General features: G+C 49.2%; 1 protein-coding gene across 1 annotated transcript in view; it reads left to right on the top strand.

The window, feature by feature from the left end:
* LOC311233780 (short transient receptor potential channel 6-like) overlaps positions 1–21,434 on the top strand; it is a 44,208-nt gene extending 22,774 nt beyond the window's left edge. The window contains 10 exon segments of the mRNA XM_084320800.1: positions 9,290–9,438; positions 10,475–10,503; positions 10,506–10,571; positions 11,214–11,441; positions 13,666–13,930; positions 15,921–16,116; positions 18,259–18,459; positions 19,070–19,126; positions 19,896–19,971; positions 21,003–21,434. Coding sequence (XP_084176926.1) covers positions 9,290–9,438; positions 10,475–10,503; positions 10,506–10,571; positions 11,214–11,441; positions 13,666–13,930; positions 15,921–16,116; positions 18,259–18,459; positions 19,070–19,126; positions 19,896–19,971; positions 21,003–21,133 — 1,398 coding nt within the window. The 3' untranslated portion in view covers positions 21,134–21,434.
* The last annotated feature ends 87 nt before the right edge of the window (positions 21,435–21,521 follow it).

Here is a 21,521-nt window from a genome sequence, read left to right as displayed (position 1 = left end):
TTGATTGGTCTGGTGCCGAACACACACTTCTAGTTTCAATTATCAATTACCTTCACGCACCTGACGTGTATTCTAATTAGTTCCCCTTTGGGCTTTAAGTACCTCGCTCTTCCCCTCTGGCCTTGTCGGGTCGTTCCGTATCATATCTCTATCACCAAGACTCCTTCGGGAGGTTCTCTGTCTAAGGGCTCCTACGGGAGTTTCGGTTTCTGTCTGTTATGCTGTTTTCATCTCCGGCGTGAGATGCGCTCAGCCCTTCGCCTCCTGTCGCCGGTTGCCTGGAAGGAGACACTGGACTGCGCTCTCTAAACTTCCACGGGAGGTATTCCAGTGTTCCACTTCAGACCTCCGCGCAGCAGACGTCCAGACGCGCATCCAGACCTCCGCGCAGCAGACGCCCAGACGCGCATCCAGACCTCCGCGCAGCAGACGCGCTCTTCACTCCAGACGCGCATCCAGACGCGCATCCAGACCTCCGCGCAGCAGACGCGCTCTTCACTCCAGACGCGCATCCAGACGCGCATCCAGACCTCCGCGCAGCAGACGCGCTCTTCACTCCAGACGCGCATCCAGATCTCCGCGCAGCAGATGCGCTCTTCACTCCAGACGCGCATCCAGACCTCCACGCAGCAGACGCGCTCTTCACTCCAGACGCGCATCCAGACGCGCATCCAGACCTCCGCGCAGCAGACGCGCTCTTCACTCCAGACGCGCATCCTGACGCGCATCCAGACCTCCGAGCCAGACGCGCTCTCCGTACCGGCGCGTACTCTAGTCGCGCACCACTCAGACCTCCGCTTGGACAACCCGTTCCCGGTAACGACGCTGGACAACCCGTTCCCCGTAGCGACGCGCTCCCCCTGTTTTGATCCTGCTCTCTTTACGCACAGCGCCTGGGTGAGTTTTGCAAGACTGTCTTTGACCCTATTCGTTTTTCGTGTGTTTTAGACACTGAAGAGATCCTGCTTTTTGTCAGACTGTCACTCACCCAGTGTCAGCTTTTTGGATTGTTCATTGGGATAATATTTGCTTGAACATCGCTCACTGTGTGTATTCACACCGAAGATTCAGTCACTTGGATTACACTGTTTTGGGACAAGTCACTTCTCCTGTCACCTGCTCTGTTCCCAACTGTACTCAGAGCTAACCCGCTCTCTCTCTCCCTCTCTGTCCCGTTACCACCTCGGAGAGCTGCCGAGAGGATTCTGCAGAGCGGCTCTGACGTCACTGTCTGATTCCTCAGACGAACCTTCCCGGGAGAAGCTGCAGAGCAGCAACATTCTTCTAATGCTTGTATCCCAGTCTTTGTCTGTTTTCCATTCTCTAGTCCTCCTAGTCCTCCCTGTCCAGTCCTCCTAGTCATCCTAGTCTTCCCTGTCCCCAGCCCGCCTCCGCGGGCCTCTGTTCCTGTTTCCCCTCTCTAGTCCTCCTAGCCCTCCCTGTCCAGTCCTCCTAGTCCTCCTAGTCATCCCGTCCAGTCCTCCTAGTCCTCCTAGTCATCCCGTCCAGTCCTCCTAGTCCTCCCTGTTCCTGCCCTTGTCCCTTGCCCTGTCCTGTTCCCTTAGCCTTCCCCTTAGCCTGCTCGCCTCTTAAAGGCACTGTGCCTTTTTCCCATTTCTTGTTTTCCATTAATTTGTGTTCTCCCTTAAAGGGACAGTGCCGTTTTCTGTGTGTTTCAATAAATGCCCAGTTCTTGGCTTACTCTCATACCTGTCTTGTGTTGTGCGATTGGGGTCGGTTACAAACCATAACAGTACGACCCGACCAATCGACGACCCCAGCCAGCACAGACGGTGTATGTTGAGTTTGCCTTTTTTTTTTTTCTCTCTCTAGTAGCCCTGTTAGCTCCCCTGTTAGCTTGTTTGTCTCCCCTGTTAGCCTGTTGACTCCCCTGTTTGCTTCCCTGTTAGCCTCGTTAGCTCCCCTGCAGCTTGTTAGGCCTCTACTACCAGCATGGCCCCAGTCTGCTAGCTTTGCCCCGGCTGCTAGCACAGCCTCTATGTTAATGCAGCCCTTGCTGCTGGCATAGGCCCTGTAGCTAGCCATGCCCAGGCAGCTTACCCAGTTCCTCTGCATGGCCCCAGTCTGCTAGCTTAGCCCCGGCTGCTAGCACAGCCTCTATGTTAATGCAGCCCTTGCTGCTGGCATAGGCCCTGTAGCTAGCCATGCCCAGGCAGCTAACCCAGTCCCTCTGCATGGCCCCAGTCTGCTAGCTTAGCCCTGGCTGTTAGCACAGCCTCTATGTTAATGCAGCCCTTGCAGCTAGCATAGGCCCTGTAGCTAGCCATGCCCAGGCAGCTAACCCGGTCCCTCTGCATGGCCTCCACTTTTTGTGTAGTTCTCCCACTGCTAGGACTGCCCTTTCAGCTAGCAAGGTCAGTTTTTTCCCACTGCTATGACTGCCCTTTCAGCTAGCAAGGTCAGTTTTTCCCACTGCTAGGACTGCCCTTTCAGCTAGCAAGGTCAGTTTTCTCCCACTGCTAGGACTGCCCTTTCAGCTAGCAAGGTCAGTTTTCCCACTGCTAGGACTGCCCTTTCAGCTAGCAAGGTCAGTTTTTCCCACTGCTAGGACTGCCCTTTCAGCTAGCAACGTCAGTTTTCTCCCACTGCTAGGACTGCCCCTTCAGCTAGCAAGGTCAGTTTTCTCCCACTGCTAGGACTGCCCCTTCAGCTAGCAAGGTCAGTTTGCTCCCACTGCTAGGACTGCCCCTTCAGCTAGCAAGGTCAGTTTTCTCCCACTGCTAGGACTGCCCCTTCAGCTAGCAAGGTCAGTTTTCTCCCACTGCTAGGACTGCCCCTTCAGCTAGCAAGGTCAGTTCCCCACAGCTAGGACTGTCCTTCCAGCTAGCTTGTTCTCTCATGCCGGTCCAGCCCTGTCTGCCAGCCTAGCTCCGGCAGCTAGCGCAGCCTCTATGTTAATATAGCGGTACAGCTAGCATAGGCCCTGTAGCTATCAGTGCCCTGGCAGCTACCCTTTCCCTCTGCTAGCCCCTTCCCTGTTCCCCTCTCCAGTGCCCCTGTTCCAGCCCTGTCTGCTAGCCTAGCTCCGGCAGCTAGCGCAGCCTCTATGTTAATGTAGCAGTACAGCTAGCATAGGCCCTGTAGCTATCAGTGCCCTGGCAGCTACCCTTTCCCTCTGCTAGCCCCTTCCCGGTGCTCCTCATAGTTACCCCTCTGCTCCTCTAGTTACCCCTCAGCTCCTCTAGTTACCCCTCAGCTCCTCTGGTTACCCCTCAGCTCCTCTAGTTGCCCCTCGGCTTCCCTAGTTACCCCTCGGCTGCCCTGTTCCTTTGCTAGCCCCACTTTTGTTGTAGCTTCCCCTGCTAGCATGGCCCAGTACTTTTTGTTTTGTTGCCTTGTTTTTTCCCCTGCCCCTCTGTCTGTGTTTTTGGGTCGCCCGGTGGCTCCCGTGGAGGGGGGGGTACTGTGAGGTTCTCCTCTCCCTGGACCTTTAATTCCTGTTCCCTGTACTTTAATTCCCTGTCTCCTCACTTCTCTAGCCCCCACCCTCGCATTCGTTTGCTCTTCAGCAGCCACACCCTTGGACTACCTGTCATTATGTGTTTGATTGGTCTGGTGCCGAACACACACTTCTAGTTTCAATTATCAATTACCTTCACGCACCTGACGTGTATTCTAATTAGTTCCCCTTTGGGCTTTAAGTACCTCGCTCTTCCCCTCTGGCCTTGTCGGGTCGTTCCGTATCATATCTCTATCACCAAGACTCCTTCGGGAGGTTCTCTGTCTAAGGGCTCCTACGGGAGTTTCGGTTTCTGTCTGTTATGCTGTTTTCATCTCCGGCGTGAGATGCGCTCAGCCCTTCGCCTCCTGTCGCCGGTTGCCTGGAAGGAGACACTGGACTGCGCTCTCTAAACTTCCACGGGAGGTATTCCAGTGTTCCACTTCAGACCTCCGCGCAGCAGACGTCCAGACGTGCATCCAGACCTCCGCGCAGCAGACGCCCAGACGCGCATCCAGACCTCCGCGCAGCAGACGCGCTCTTCACTCCAGACGCGCATCCAGACGCGCATCCAGACCTCCGCGCAGCAGACGCGCTCTTCACTCCAGACGCGCATCCAGACGCGCATCCAGACCTCCGCGCAGCAGACGCGCTCTTCACTCCAGACGCGCATCCAGACGCGCATCCAGATCTCCGCGCAGCAGACGCGCTCTTCACTCCAGACGCGCATCCAGACCTCCGCGCAGCAGACGCGCTTTCACTCCAGACGCGCATCCAGACGCGCATCCAGACCTCCGCGCAGCAGACGCGCTCTTCACTCCAGACGCGCATCCTGACGCGCATCCAGACCTCCGAGCCAGACGCGCTCTCCGTACCGGCGCGTACTCTAGTCGCGCACCACTCAGACCTCCGCTTGGACAACCCGTTCCCGGTAACGACGCTGGACAACCCGTTCCCCGTAGCGACGCGCTCCCCCTGTTTTGATCCTGCTCTCTTTACGCACAGCGCCTGGGTGAGTTTTGCAAGACTGTCTTTGACCCTATTCGTTTTTCGTGTGTTTTAGACACTGAAGAGATCCTGCTTTTTGTCAGACTGTCACTCACCCAGTGTCAGCTTTTTGGATTGTTCATTGGGATAATATTTGCTTGAACATCGCTCACTGTGTGTATTCACACCGAAGATTCAGTCACTTGGATTACTCTGTTTTGGGACAAGTCACTTCTCCTGTCACCTGCTCTGTTCCCAACTGTACTCAGAGCTAACCCGCTCTCTCTCTCCCTCTCTGTCCCGTTACCACCTCGGAGAGCTGCCGAGAGGATTCTGCAGAGCGGCTCTGACGTCACTGTCTGATTCCTCAGACGAACCTTCCCGGGAGAAGCTGCAGAGCAGCAACATTCTTCTAATGCTTGTATCCCAGTCTTTGTCTGTTTTCCATTCTCTAGTCCTCCTAGTCCTCCCTGTCCAGTCCTCCTAGTCATCCTAGTCTTCCCTGTCCCCAGCCCGCCTCCGCGGGCCTCTGTTCCTGTTTCCCCTCTCTAGTCCTCCTAGCCCTCCCTGTCCAGTCCTCCTAGTCCTCCTAGTCATCCCGTCCAGTCCTCCTAGTCCTCCTAGTCATCCCGTCCAGTCCTCCTAGTCCTCCCTGTTCCTGCCCTTGTCCCTTGCCCTGTCCTGTTCCCTTAGCCTTCCCCTTAGCCTGCTCGCCTCTTAAAGGCACTGTGCCTTTTTCCCATTTCTTGTTTTCCATTAATTTGTGTTCTCCCTTAAAGGGACAGTGCCGTTTTCTGTGTGTTTCAATAAATGCCCAGTTCTTGGCTTACTCTCATACCTGTCTTGTGTTGTGCGATTGGGGTCGGTTACAAACCATAACAGTACGACCCGACCAATCGACGACCCCAGCCAGCACAGACGGTGTATGTTGAGTTTGCCTTTTTTTTTTTTTTTCTCTAGTAGCCCTGTTAGCTCCCCTGTTAGCTTGTTTGTCTCCCCTGTTAGCCTGTTGACTCCCCTGTTTGTTTCCCTGTTAGCCTCGTTAGCTCCCCTGCAGCTTGTTAGGCCTCTACTACCAGCATGGCCCCAGTCTGCTAGCTTTGCCCCGGCTGCTAGCACAGCCTCTATGTTAATGCAGCCCTTGCTGCTGGCATAGGCCCTGTAGCTAGCCATGCCCAGGCAGCTTACCCAGTTCCTCTGCATGGCCCCAGTCTGCTAGCTTAGCCCCGGCTGCTAGCACAGCCTCTATGTTAATGCAGCCCTTGCTGCTGGCATAGGCCCTGTAGCTAGCCATGCCCAGGCAGCTAACCCAGTCCCTCTGCATGGCCCCAGTCTGCTAGCTTAGCCCCGGCTGTTAGCACAGCCTCTATGTTAATGCAGCCCTTGCAGCTAGCATAGGCCCTGTAGCTAGCCATGCCCAGGCAGCTAACCCGGTCCCTCTGCATGGCCTCCACTTTTTGTGTAGTTCTCCCACTGCTAGGACTGCCCTTTCAGCTAGCAAGGTCAGTTTTTTCCCACTGCTAGGACTGCCCTTTCAGCTAGCAAGGTCAGTTTTTCCCACTGCTAGGACTGCCCTTTCAGCTAGCAAGGTCAGTTTTCTCCCACTGCTAGGACTGCCCTTTCAGCTAGCAAGGTCAGTTTTCCCACTGCTAGGACTGCCCTTTCAGCTAGCAAGGTCAGTTTTTCCCACTGCTAGGACTGCCCTTTCAGCTAGCAAGGTCAGTTTTCTCCCACTGCTAGGACTGCCCCTTCAGCTAGCAAGGTCAGTTTTCTCCCACTGCTAGGACTGCCCCTTCAGCTAGCAAGGTCAGTTTGCTCCCACTGCTAGGACTGCCCCTTCAGCTAGCAAGGTCAGTTTTCTCCCACTGCTAGGACTGCCCCTTCAGCTAGCAAGGTCAGTTTTCTCCCACTGCTAGGACTGCCCCTTCAGCTAGCAAGGTCAGTTTTCTCTCACTGCTAGGACTGCCCCTTCAGCTAGCAAGGTCAGTTCCCCACAGCTAGGACTGTCCTTCCAGCTAGCTTGTTCTCTCATGCCGGTCCAGCCCTGTCTGCCAGCCTAGCTCCGGCAGCTAGCGCAGCCTCTATGTTAATATAGCGGTACAGCTAGCATAGGCCCTGTAGCTATCAGTGCCCTGGCAGCTACCCTTTCCCTCTGCTAGCCCCTTCCCTGTTCCCCTCTCCAGTGCCCCTGTTCCAGCCCTGTCTGCTAGCCTAGCTCCGGCAGCTAGCGCAGCCTCTATGTTAATGTAGCAGTACAGCTAGCATAGGCCCTGTAGCTATCAGTGCCCTGGCAGCTACCCTTTCCCTCTGCTAGCCCCTTCCCGGTGCTCCTCATAGTTACCCCTCTGCTCCTCTAGTTACCCCTCAGCTCCTCTAGTTACCCCTCAGCTCCTCTGGTTACCCCTCAGCTCCTCTAGTTGCCCCTCGGCTTCCCTAGTTACCCCTCAGCTGCCCTGTTCCTTTGCTAGCCCCACTTTTGTTGTAGCTTCCCCTGCTAGCATGGCCCAGTACTTTTTGTTTTGTTGCCTTGTTTTTTCCCCTGCCCCTCTGTCTGTGTTTTTGGGTCGCCCGGTGGCTCCCGTGGAGGGGGGGGTACTGTGAGGTTCTCCTCTCCCTGGACCTTTAATTCCTGTTCCCTGTACTTTAATTCCCTGTCTCCTCACTTCTCTAGCCCCCACCCTCGCATTCGTTTGCTCTTCAGCAGCCACACCCTTGGACTACCTGTCATTATGTGTTTGATTGGTCTGGTGCCGAACACACACTTCTAGTTTCAATTATCAATTACCTTCACGCACCTGACGTGTATTCTAATTAGTTCCCCTTTGGGCTTTAAGTACCTCGCTCTTCCCCTCTGGCCTTGTCGGGTCGTTCCGTATCATATCTCTATCACCAAGACTCCTTCGGGAGGTTCTCTGTCTAAGGGCTCCTACGGGAGTTTCGGTTTCTGTCTGTTATGCTGTTTTCATCTCCGGCGTGAGATGCGCTCAGCCCTTCGCCTCCTGTCGCCGGTTGCCTGGAAGGAGACACTGGACTGCGCTCTCTAAACTTCCACGGGAGGTATTCCAGTGTTCCACTTCAGACCTCCGCGCAGCAGACGTCCAGACGCGCATCCAGACCTCCGTGCAGCAGACGCCCAGACGCGCATCCAGACCTCCGCGCAGCAGACGCGCTCTTCACTCCAGACGCGCATCCAGACGCGCATCCAGACCTCCGCGCAGCAGACGCGCTCTTCACTCCAGACGCGCATCCAGACGCGCATCCAGACCTCCGCGCAGCAGACGCGCTCTTCACTCCAGACGCGCATCCAGACGCGCATCCAGATCTCCGCGCAGCAGACGCGCTCTTCACTCCAGACGCGCATCCAGACCTCCACGCAGCAGACGCGCTCTTCACTCCAGACGCGCATCCAGACGCGCATCCAGACCTCCGCGCAGCAGACGCGCTCTTCACTCCAGACGCGCATCCTGACAAGCATCCAGACCTCCGAGCCAGACGCGCTCTCCGTACCGGCGCGTACTCTAGTCGCGCACCACTCAGACCTCCGCTTGGACAACCCGTTCCCGGTAACGACGCTGGACAACCCGTTCCCCGTAGCGACGCGCTCCCCCTGTTTTGATCCTGCTCTCTTTACGCACAGCGCCTGGGTGAGTTTTGCAAGACTGTCTTTGACCCTATTCGTTTTTCGTGTGTTTTAGACACTGAAGAGATCCTGCTTTTTGTCAGACTGTCACTCACCCAGTGTCAGCTTTTTGGATTGTTCATTGGGATAATATTTGCTTGAACATCGCTCACTGTGTGTATTCACACCGAAGATTCAGTCACTTGGATTACACTGTTTTGGGACAAGTCACTTCTCCTGTCACCTGCTCTGTTCCCAACTGTACTCAGAGCTAACCCGCTCTCTCTCTCCCTCTCTGTCCCGTTACCACCTCGGAGAGCTGCCGAGAGGATTCTGCAGAGCGGCTCTGACGTCACTGTCTGATTCCTCAGACGAACCTTCCCGGGAGAAGCTGCAGAGCAGCAACATTCTTCTAATGCTTGTATCCCAGTCTTTGTCTGTTTTCCATTCTCTAGTCCTCCTAGTCCTCCCTGTCCAGTCCTCCTAGTCATCTTAGTCTTCCCTGTCCCCAGCCCGCCTCCGCGGGCCTCTGTTCCTGTTTCCCCTCTCTAGTCCTCCTAGCCCTCCCTGTCCAGTCCTCCTAGTCCTCCTAGTCATCCCGTCCAGTCCTCCTAGTCCTCCTAGTCATCCCGTCCAGTCCTCCTAGTCCTCCCTGTTCCTGCCCTTGTCCCTTGCCCTGTCCTGTTCCCTTAGCCTTCCCCTTAGCCTGCTCGCCTCTTAAAGGCACTGTGCCTTTTTCCCATTTCTTGTTTTCCATTAATTTGTGTTCTCCCTTAAAGGGACAGTGCCGTTTTCTGTGTGTTTCAATAAATGCCCAGTTCTTGGCTTACTCTCATACCTGTCTTGTGTTGTGCGATTGGGGTCGGTTACAAACCATAACAGTAGGTCTGCTATTTTCGGCACACGTCACTGTCGTGCGACGGTGTAAATCAAAAGAAATGTGTTTGTTTTGGCTAATTCTTCTGCTCTGTGTGACAATAAATTAATTAATGATGATATGTAATTTAAAACCAAAACTAAGGCCTCTGTATGAGTTTAAGACGTGAACATGGTCATGTTTGTTGAATAAAATAAAATAAAATAAAATCTTTACTCCAGATTTTTTTATCCCGATCACGTGAACTGCCCCGATCCAATCACGTGATCGGATCGGGACATCCCTAGTCTCGTACCTCTGACGGACTAGATGTGGTTTCATCCTTCTCTCTCTCTCTCACCGCCAGGTGGGCAAAGTGATGCGTAGCCCCTTCATGAAGTTCGTGGCTCACGCCTCCTCCTTCACCATCTTCCTGTGTCTGCTGATGCTGAACGCTGCCGACCGCTTCGCAGGAACCACACTGCTGCACAACATGACACACCACCACCTGCCAAGGTCACTAAAGGTCACACTCTGCTCCACAATATGACACACCACCTCCTGCCAAGGTCACTAAATCTCTCTCTCTCTCTCTCTCTCTCTCTCTCTCTCTCTCTCTCTCTCTCTCTCTCTCTCTCTCTCTCTCTCTCTCTCTCTCTCTCTCTCTCAGTTTGTGGCCCATCCTAACTGTCTTTCTCTGTCTCTGTCTCGCTCTCTTTGTCTCGCTCTCTCTGTTTCTCTCTCTCTCTCTCTCTCTCTCTCTCTCTCTCTCTCTCTCTCTCTCTCTCTCTCTCTCTCTCTCTCTCTCTCTCTCAGTTGGGCCCATCCTAACTGTCTTTCTCTGTCTCTGTCTCTGTCTCTGTCTCGCTCTCTCTCTCTCTCGCTCTCTCTCTCTCTCTCTCTCTCTCTCTCTCTCTCTCTCTCTCTCTCTCTCTCTCTCTCTCTCTCTCTCTCTCTCTCTCTCTCTCTCTCTCTCTCTCTCTCAGTTTGTGGCCCATCCTAACTGTCTTTCTCTGTCTCTGTCTCTGTCTCGCTCTCTCTGTCTCGCTCTCTCTGTTTCTCTCTCTCTCTCTCTCTCTCTCTCTCTCTCTCTCTCTCTCTCTCTCTCTCTCTCTCTCTCTCTCTCTCTCTCTCTCTCTCTCTCTCTCTCTCTCTCTCTCTCTCTCTCTCTCTCTCCTCTCTCTTCCTCTCTCTCTCTCTGTCTCTCTCTCTCTCTCTCTCTCTCTCTCTCTCTCTTCCCTCTCTCTCTTCTCTCTCCCTCTCTCTCCCTCTCTCCCTCTCTCTCTCTCTCTCTCTCTCTCCTCTCTCTCTCTCTCTCTCTCTCTCTCTCTCTCTCTCTCTCTCTCTCTCTCTCTCTCTCTCTCTCTCTCCTCTCTCTCTCTCTTAAAGGTGTAACATGTAATGTGTTTTATTTACATGCTTTCAGGGCATACAGTACATGTAACATGTGTGTAACACATGTATTGGTGTTTTTCATCCTCTATTATCTGAACCGTTGATAAATCACTCAACTCAACGCTCTTTCTTTAGCTGGTTGTGTTCTTGTCGTCAGGCAGCATCCCGGAGCAGCCCCAGACCCCCTGCTCTCTTCCGCATGACGACCACACCCTTCACCTGGATGGAGATCCTCATCGTATCCTGGGTCATAGGTCAGAGCAGGGTGACGTCATCAACAGAAGGGCACTTCCCCTGTAAAGCGACACATGTCCACCGACTGTAAACAGTCTTGCAAACAAACAAGTTCGTTTTGAAAGTACATTTCTGTAGGTGTCAGAAATCTGTAGGTCTGGTCATTTTCTGTGTGATTTGTCCAACTGATGATTATGTCGGTTCAGATTATGCGTCTGGGCATTCAGTAAGTACATGTTGTCATTGTGTAGTTCATCTGTGTGCGGTAGATCTGTCTATGTAGATATTCTGTAATGTGTTGTTGGTCATGTATGATCTGGGTTCGTGGGGGCGACAGTGGCTCGGGAGGTAGAGCAGTCGTCTGGCAATCCGGAGGTTCCCGGTTCGATTCCCGCTCCTCCCGGGCAGCGTGTCGATGTGTCCTTGAGCAAGATACTTAACCCCTAATTACTCCAGATGAGCAGGTTGGCACCTTGCATGGTTGCCTCCGCCGTCGGTGTGTGAATGTGTGAGTGAATGGGTAAAATGTGAGTAACAAATTGTAAAGCGCTTTGGATAAAAGCGCTATATAAAAAAGCAGCCATTTACCATCTGTGTTGTTGGTCATGTATGCTCTGTGTTGTGGGTCATGTGTAGGTATGAGCTGTGTTGGCCATGTGTAGGTATGATCTGGGCGGAGGTGAAGGAGATCTGGAGCCTGGGGCCGGGAGAGTACCTGGTGGAGCCATGGAACTTCCTGGACTTTGGGATGTTGGCCATCTTCCTGGCTTCCTTCAGTTCCCGCCTCTCAGCGCTGAGACTCGCCCACGCGGCCCAGACCTACGTGCGCTCCCACTACAGCACCCTGGTCAACGTCACGCTGCCCCCAGAGGTGCACTACTACACGCTGGGTGAGTTTAGAGAGCTGTACGTCACGCTGCCCCCAGAGGTGCACTACTACACGCTGGGTGAGTTTAGAGAGCTGTACGTCACGCTGCCCCCGGAGGTGCACTACTACACGCTGGGTGAGTTTAGAGAGCTGGTTGCAGGTTGTTTACAATGCAACATGGGTCTCACTTTCATTCCCATTCGATGCTTAGGAACAAGGTGTCCATCACATCGTTGACTGCGGACACAAGCTGAGGTTAGTCTGTCTACTAGGGCTGAGCCAAAACGTTCGAACGCTCGGACCTTCGTTCGTTACGTTGGCATTCGAATTCTAAATCAACATTAGAATTTTTTATTTTTAATAAAAAAATATATTATTCTTTTTTTAATATATTTTGTATGCGTCTATTCATTCTGTTTAAACCAATGGGGGTTTTCTTCACAGTTGCAGATAAAGATTACACAAATATTATAGTATTAAAACTGATGAGAAAGTTGATTAAAAAAAAATACTAATTTAATCAGATTAATCACTTTATTCAAATTTAGTATTTTGTTTGAGGATACTTATTAAAAAGAAAAGGGAAAAAAAATCTTGAAATATTTCTTTAAACTTTTTTTATAATTATTATTAAAAATGAAGGTTCAAACGTCCGTTCGAAAAACCCTGACGAAGTTCGAATCCCAAAAACAGGCTTCGGGGAAACAGCCCTACTGTCTACTAATGTCCAAGTCAGGGGTCTGTGTTCTAATGTCAGAGAGACCAGCAGGTCTGTGTTCTAATGTCCCAGAGAGCAGCAGGTCTATGTTCTAATGTCCCAGAGAGAGACCAGCAGGTCTGTGTTCTAATGTCCCAGAGACCAGCAGGTCTGTGTTCTAATGTCCCAGAGAGAGAGACCAGCAGGTCTGTGTTCTAATGTCCCAGAGAGAGAGACCAGCAGGTCTGTGTTCTAATGTCCCAGAGACCAGCAGGTCTGTGTTCTAATGTCCCAGAGAGAGACCAGCAGGTCTGTGTTCTAATGTCCCAGAGAGAGAGACCAGCAGGTCTGTGTTCTAATGTCCCAGAGAGAGACCAGCAGGTCTGTGTTCTAATGTCCCAGAGAGAGACCAGCAGGTCTGTGTTCTAATGTCCCAGAGAGCAGCCGGTCTGTGTTCTAATGTCTCAGAGACCAGTAGGTCTGTGTTCTAATGTCCCAGAGAGAGACCAGCAGGTCTGTGTTCTAATGTCCCAGAGAGAAGCAGCACCATGGTCTGTGTACTTATCTGTGTTTCATTACACATATGAGTGCATGCTTACCAACTGTTTTGCCTGTTTTATTGCAACACTACTATCACCGACATCTAAGAAGGGAGATCCCAGATCCCCCCTTGAACGGCCCTTCTAAGGTTTCTCTCCTCCACATTGCCTGTGGTGCATTTTTTCCTATTGCTAGGTTTTAGTGAGTTTTTCCTTACCTTCGCGTGTGGGAGTGTTGCACTTATTTAAAAATGTTTGGACTTTATGGTGTTTTTGTTTTGTTCTTGATTTATTGTGATGTTTCTTCCTGACTTGTTTAAAGAAGACGTGTCCGGCCCATGGGGACATTAACGTGTGTTGTCGGGCCTTACAAATACATTTGATTTGATTTGGTCTGTGTACTAATGTCCAAATCAGAGAGAAAATGCTAAATGGTCAAAACTGTCTATTTTCACATCTTCATTTGGATAATGTGATAGAAGAACGAGTTGGACATTCACTCCTCCTCAGCTCTCTCCTTCCTCCTCCTCAGCTTTCCTTCATCCTCCTCAGCTCTCCTTCCTCTTCCTCAGCTCCTCTTCCTCCTCCTCTCCTTCCTCCTCCTCAGCTTTCCTTCATCCTCCTCAGCTCTCCTTCCTCCTCCTCAGCTCTCCTTCCTCCTCCTCAGATCTCCTTCCTCTTCCTCAGCTCCTCTTCCTCCTCCTCTCCTTCCTCCTCCTCAGCTCTCCTTCCTCTTCCTCAGCTCTCCTTCCTCCTCCTCAGCTCCTTCCTCTTCCTCAGCTCCTCTTCCTCCTCCTCTCCTTCCTCCTCCTCTCCTTCCTCCTCCTCAGCTCTCCTTCCTCTTCCTCAGCTCTCCTTCCTCCTCCTCGGCTCTCCTTCCTCCTCCTCAGCTCTCCCTCCTCTTCCTCATCTCTCCTTCCTCTTCCTCAGCTCTCCTTCCTTTTCCTCATCTCTCCTTCCTCTTCCTCAGCTCTCCTTCCTCCTCCTCACCTCTCCTTCCTCCTCCTCAGCTCGTACCTACTGGTTGCCCTCCGACCCCCAGCTGCTCTCCGAGGGCCTGTACTCCGTGGCCGTGGTGCTGAGCTTCTCTCGCATCGCCTACATCCTGCCGGCCAACGAGAGCTTCGGCCCGCTGCAGATCTCCCTGGGCAGGACGGTGAAGGACATCTTCAAGTTCATGGTGATCTTCCTCCTGGTGTTCCTGGCCTTCATGATCGGCATGTTCAACCTGTACTCCTACTATCTGGGCGCGAAGCAGAACGACGCGTTTACCACGTAAGCACACGCACGTTTCTTTAACCACTAAACTCTTTAATTGCCAGACCCGAGATATCTCGGGTTTTGGTCGTTTATTCTTTTATTCAATATTTTTTTTCATTATCCATCCAGGGACCTCGGTGTTACCATAGGAAATTTGTCTGAGATTGGCAAAGTGCAATACCGGCCGCATCCTGCTAGACGGCAGTATCGAGCACCCTTTGAAACCTTATATCTTACCCTGTGTTACGTTCAAATCCCTCCGGGCGCAGTTTTCTGGGTCAGGCGAGTCGAGCGGTTCGCCCGATTGCATTGACGCACGTCAAATGCCCCCGATGCATGTGTTGTGGTGGGTTATGTCATGGACCAGATGGACATCAGATGGACCAGATGGCGATCAAACAATTGGAATATTCTTTTTGGAATACCCCCGATCAGAGGTAAGGACTATCTGACGTAAATTCCAGCTTGATCGTGCAATGTTTTCATAGCGATCCAGCTGATCAGTGTTTTTAGTGTTCAAAACTAATGCCATTACTGGCAATCAAAGCATCAGAAACGACCCCCCCCCCCCCTTTCATGCATTCATGATGAAACATAATACCTATCCCGGATCACTCTGAAATTATACTTATATTCACCACGGGATAACGCGCGAACGTATGCATGAAAAAATTATCTCTTTTTTGCATCTTGGACGGAAGAAAGTCACTGTCAAATGACCATAGTATTGTCCCCATAGCTATAATATAGAATATAGATATAGCTCTCCAAAAATAGTGACGCACAGTGAAAATATGTAATGGAAACCTGGCACGTTAGCTACAAGGCCAAGACTAATAGCTGGCACTGAATGAGTTAAGCATCAGGCAAAAATTGGGACGATTGCATACCCAAAGTAATTTGCGATTTATTATACTTTATACTTGTAGCACATGCATGAGTCTGGTCTCTTTTGAAAGGTAACATTCTGAAGTTTCTTACACAAAAATCACTTTGAGTGCTAATGAAATAGAGTAACAGAGGTTTGAACACACTGAAGTAAAAGTGTTGTGTACTCACATTTCTTTTTACTGGTTGCCAGATGCCTGTTTTTAAGTTCCAGCTGAGAGGTAGGAGCTGGAAAACATAATGGTTCCATAGCCTGAAGTCTTATGTAGTACATGTTTCTAAGTTTATAAAAAATCCCACAGAAAATTTATGTTTTACAACGTTTTTTTTTTAATGTGTGTACTGGGAAAATTCGGCATGATTATCCAAAATGGCCATCCGATCCCATTCATTCAGAGGCTCTCGTCAAAACAATGAATTTCTTCATCTTCTTGTGTCACCTTCCCCCACTCTCAGCCCTCGTCTGGGATCACTTTCGGAGCAGACGTGGATGTGGATGTATTATTTAATTTAAAAAAAGTTTACTCTGCAGATTGTATCTATAGCACCTTAATGTGTAGAAAAGTACAACACATCAGCGGCTGGGTGGCGCAGCGGAGATTTCGCTCGTCACCAATGCAAGAGACTCCGGTCTCGAATCCCGGTGTCAGCATTGCCTCCGGCTTGGGCCAGTCGTCATACTATCTCAATTGGCAGAGGTAGCGGGTGGAAGTCGATGGGTGGGGATTGGACATTGTGGACAGCGACTCCTACAGGTCGGTTGGGGGACGCCTGCACAGCAGAGACAGGAAGTAGCGGGGGTAGTGTGAGCCTCCCATGCGTTACACCTCGCCACTGAGAGTCCGCGCTGTTGAAAAGATGCGACAGGCTGCCTCCTCGTGTACCGGAGGGGACACGTGATGCAAGGCTTCTATCCTCCCTACGACCGACCAGTGGGAGGCATAGTCGAGCAACGTTCAAGACAGGGGAGGGGAGAATTGGAAATACGAAATTGGGATGGGAGAAAAATAGAAAATAAGGAGAAAAAGTGGATAAAAAAAATAATAAAGAAAAGTACAACATTTGAGAATAACTTGTATTTTTCCTCTCCCATCCTCTCTGTTCCCTGTGCATGCAGCCTGGAGGAGAGCTTCAAGACTTTGTTCTGGGCGATATTCGGTCTGTCTGAGGTCAAGTCTGTTGTCATCAATAATGGACACAAGTTCATTGAGAACGTCGGGTATGTCCTCTACGGCATTTATAACGTCACCATGGTGATCGTTCTCCTCAACATGCTGATCGCCATGATTAACAGTTCCTTCCAGGAGATTGAGGTAGATCTACATTATCCACAATACCCAGCATTTCTGATAATACTCTACATTACCCACAATACTCTACATTGCTCATAATACTCTACATTGCTCATAATACTCTACATTGCTCATAATACCCTACAAACAGCGAGTTGTTTTTGTTTTTGTTGATGAGCCTGGAAAGATATGAGGTTTTGGCAAGTGAGAGTGCCTTTTTGTAATTATGTAAACTATCATTCCAGGCAAGGCAGTACACTTCGAGTTTGGTCGAACGCCATTTATGTTCAAGGTTGCGACATGCCTTTTTAAAGGTGCGAGTTTCCCACCACTGTGAGTGGGTTGGTGAACGATTTGAATGAGACGGACAGAGTCAATGACGTCGGTAAAAGCCTTGTTTAGGGGATCTAGAGTTTTGTTGGAATGAATGTTAAAATCACCAACAATTAATATGTTATCTGAGCGCGTAACAAGCTCAAAGATGAAAGTGGAAAACTCATCTGGGAAGAGGGAGTAAGGGCCTGGGGGGCGATAAAGGACAGCCATTACAAAGGATGCAGTGGAGGTAGGAATCAGACCGTCACACTTTCTGTTGGGGGGAGAGGGACGCATCAGGAGCACCTCAAAAGAGGAAAACTTACAGTTTGTGTCGAATATAAAGTTGTGCTTGGAGTCATAAATCAGAGCAACTTCGCCTCTTTTTCTGGAGGTGCGTGCGATATGAGAGCTACTAAAATTAGGGGGTGAAGCCTCGTCGGGCCTTACAAATACATTCGATTTGATTTGATTTGATTTGAGTAAAGGGATGAGACGGTGAAATGGAGGCTAGTCTGTTTTCTCTTTCTTCAGTGTATTTCCGTGATGCAGGTACCTCACAGAGAGGACGTTGTTGCTTGTTCCATCTGCTGCTTCTCTTATGGCTTAACATTCCCTGATATTCCAGGACCGAGCCAGAGAATCGCATTCTCTTATGAAATGTTCATTCATTTATTTGCATTTATTTTAAATTTGTTGGACCTTATGGTGTTCTTGTTTTATTCTTGACTTATTGTTATGTTTCTTCTTGACTTGTTTAACACTTTCTTCGCCAGGCTTATGTACACCATTATACCCCTCTCTGCCAGCTCTATTTGTCTATGGAGAAGTTCCCCTTCTTTGCAGGGCTATAACTTTTTTAATTGTATTGCTAAATTGACATTACTATGGCCCATTCAACGTCAATTATCTATCGTTCAGGACGTAGGAACGTTATACTTTTTCATTCACATATTCATACTAAAATACGGTCTAAAGTATAAATATGTTTTTATCGTTTTCTGCAGCTTTCTCCAGAACGTGATTTATAGCCCTAAATGCATTATATTGATGATCAAATACAGTTTGATAGCGATCTGCGCGAGAAAAAAAATTCAAATGGACGTGCTTCTAGAAGTTACTACTTATCATCTGATGTTGACCGGATGGGGGGGGGGTCGTTTATAATTCCGTGGCCAACGTTAGATGATTCATCTAGTGTGGGTGATATGATCATTAGAGCAGTTTGTACCGAACACGGTAAAAAAAAACGTTTGAAACTCACCGTAGCTTCCTCGTAGCGTTGGGCGATGAGCGTGGAGCAAAAATATTCCTATTATGGGATGTTGAAATATGCGATCCATCTCCAGGTTGTATAATAGTATATATGTCCAAATCATGTTGTTTATCAAGTTATTGGTAACGGATTGCTATCCATTGTGTCTAGCTCGAGTCCCGGGACTATTAGCGAGTGCCGAGTGATCGGACCGAATTGGAATGAGCACAAGCTTCCGTTTCCGGTTTCCGGTTTGGGCGATCCGCCGATCGGCCACCAGATGGCGCTCTTGAACCGTTGGAGAGTTGAGAGGGGATCAACAGTAGATCTCAAGTCTCCGGGGGAGAAATGTGATTGCGATCACAGATTTTTTAAATATTGATTTCAATGACGTGTTACGGCGTCATTGGCAGAATTAGCATGGCGGGGAATGACGAGTTTAGGCGTCTCTGGCAGAGAAAGTGTTGTTAAAGAAGACGTGTCCGGCCCATGGGGACATTAACGTGTGTTGTCGGGCCTTACAAATACATTTGATTTTATTTGATTTGTCCCCTATCTGGAACAAACCCGTGGTCCTCCTGTTCTCTGTGTAGGACGACGCAGACGTGGAGTGGAAGTTTGCGAGGGCCAAGCTGTGGTTCTCCTACTTCGAGGAGGGCAGGACGCTGCCAGTGCCTTTCAACGTGGTCCCCAGTCCTAAGGCCACCCTGGGCCTGGTCAGTGGTATCAGAGCCCTACTGCAGTCCTACCTGGTGGGACACAGTGACGCCTTCAACATGGCAGTTCTCAACCAGGTAACCTTCAGCATGGCAGTACTCAACCAGGTAACCTTCAACCAGGCAACCTTCAGCATGGCAGTACTCAACCAGGTAACCTTCAGCATGGCAGTACTCAACCAGGTAACCTTCAACCAGGTAACCTTCAACAACCAATTGTCTTAAATGGTAACTGACTGTTTTGACTGACAACACGCATTAAGCATCCGGTATATGGCTGTGCGTTATGTCCACAGAGCGAGACATAATGAAATCAGTAGCGTGAGTGAGTGACACGATATCTTGTTATTGCTGCGGCCATGTGCTTTAACCATTTCACTGCCACCTGACAAAGGGTTAACCCTTTCACTACCACACTACAGAAGGTTAACCCTTTACTATCACACTACAGACGGTTAACGATAGTAAAGGGTTAACCTTCTGTAGTGTGGTAGTGAAAGGGTTAAGGTGTGTTCTAAAAACCTATTTCCCTAAACACTAAGCACCTAAGCACTACTCGAGTATTTCATGCGAGTACTAGATCTGGGAAAGAATTACCCGTGCCCATCCCTAGCACAGATCAAACAAATATTCTGCTATTTATTAAATGTTATAATTATTCATTATTATTTTATATTTTATTTCATAGCTGGGAGAGAGTAAAAGTTCAACATACAGTGGTTCCAACAGCGCCTCTCGATACCAGGTATGTGTGTGTGTATGTGTGTATATGTGTGTGTGTCAGAATACATTCAAGTTCAAGTTTTCAAGTTTTGTTTTATTTGTCGCATATACAGTACTGTACTATACGTTACATAAGCATTTGTCACAATGTTACAACAAAGTTACATTATCACACCCTTTCTGGACTATTATATTTGTGAAACCGGTCTCATTTTGACATGCCCTGAGTGGGAGTTGAACCCCGGTCTCACGCACCGCGGGCGACATCGCAGACCACTATACCAAGAGGTGAATTCACTTCTAAGTAATGGGTCTGGATGCCTTTTAAGCAGAGTGAGTTTACTTGCAGTACCGCTACATGCCACAGTCACTTCACAACACATGAAGTCCATCGTGACTGTGGATCTACTCACGGACCTCCGTTACATTTGCACATATACACAAAACTGTGAGCATCTGAACATTCATGTTTGTTCATGTTTTTTGCACAATACTGTACAATATTCTATTCCACTGCATTTTTATAAAAAATTTGTGTATATATTCTACAACAATCTCCCACAATTGTACAGCCCTGTCCTATATTATATTCTATTTGTATTTTCTATTCTAATTTAGTTCATATATTCCATTTTATTTTATTCTACCTTTTAAATGGGTTACTCCTATTTGCTTTGTAAGTGTTGATATTGTCTGTTAATGTTGATGCACCAAATTACCAAGACAAATTCCTTGTATGTGCAAGCTTACTTGGCAATAAAGACTTTTCTGATTCTGATTCCTTTTTGCAGAAGATAATGAAGAGGCTGATAAAACGTTACATCATCAAAGCCCAGGCGGACAAAGAGAGTGATGAGATAACTGAAGGTAGGAGCTGGACACCATTATAAATATTACATATTCTGAAGGTAGGAGAGCTGGACACCATTATTAAATATTAAATATTATATAACTGAAGGTAGAAGCTGGACACCATTATTAAATATTAGATAACTGAAGGTAGAAGCTGGACACCATTATTAAATATTCTGAAGGTAGGCGAGCTGGACACCATTATTAAATATTAGATAACTGAAGGTAGGAGCTGGACACCATTATTAAATATTAGATAACTGAAGGTAGAAGCTGGACACCATTATTAAATATTCTGAAGGTAGGCGAGCTGGACACCATTATTAAATATTACATATTCTGAAGGTAGGAGAGCTGGACACCATTATTAAATATGACATATTCTGAAGGTAGGAGAGCTGGACACCATTATTAAATATGACATATTCTGAAGGTAGGAGAGCTGGACACCATTATTAAATATGAAATATTCTGAAGGTGGGAACTGGACATCATTATTAAATATGACATATTCTGAAGGTGGGAACTGGACACCATTATTAAATATGAAATATTCCGATGGTTTTATTATCTGGTGTCTGTTCCACAGGATAGCTGAAGATGGTTTTATTAGCTGGTGTCTGTTCCACAGGAGAGCTGAAGATGGTTTTATTAGCTGGTGTCTGTTCCACAGGAGAGCTGAAGATGGTTTTATTATCTGGTGTCTGTTCCACAGGAGATCGTTCCACAGGAGATCTGAAGGACATATCCTTTTATTATCTGGTGTCTGTTCCACAGGATAATTTAATTATCTGGTGTCTGTTCCACAGGAGAGTTGAATTATCTGGTGTCTGTTCCACAGGAGAGTTTTATTATCTGGTGTCTGTTCCACAGGAGAGTTGAAGGACATATGGTTTTATTATCTGTTGTCTGTTCCACAGGAGAGTTGAAGGACATATGGTTTTATTATCTGGTGTCTGTTCCACAGGATAATTTAATTATCTGGTGTCTGTTCCACAGGAGAGTTGAAGGACATATGGTTTTATTATCTGGTGTCTGTTCCACAGGAGAGTTGAAGGAGATCAAACAAGACATTTCCAGTCTACGCTACGAACTCCTGGAGGAGAAGTCTCACAACATGGAGGAGCTGGAGCTGCTGCTGAGGAGGCTGGGAGAGACCAGTCCCACTACACTGTAAAACACTGAGGATAACTAACTAACTGGATAACTTATCCAGGGATGCCAGGCGGCTGGAGAAGCTGGTGAAAAAGGCTGGCTCAGTGGTGGGGAGGAGACTGGACCCACTGGGGACCGTGGTGGAGAGCCGCACGCAGAGCAAGCTGCTGGCCATTATGGACAATACCAGCCACCCTCTCCACCACACCCTGGTGGGGCAGAGCAGCAGTTGCAGCGGACGGCTCATCTCCCTGCACTCGAGGACTGAGCGGCATAGGAGGTCCTTTGTCCCCACTGCCATCAGACTGTACAACAGCGCAATATAGTGCAGGGGACCTTGACCTCTGACCTGTTCCCCACACACCTGTTTTTACACCTGTTTTTATACACCAGCTTTTATACATCTGTTT

This window comes from Notolepis coatsorum (assembly GCF_963971535.1).
Source record: "Notolepis coatsorum genome assembly, chromosome: 8".
Classification (NCBI taxonomy): domain Eukaryota; kingdom Metazoa; phylum Chordata; class Actinopteri; order Aulopiformes; family Paralepididae; genus Notolepis; species Notolepis coatsorum.
This window is presented reverse-complemented; position numbering and strand designations above follow the sequence as displayed.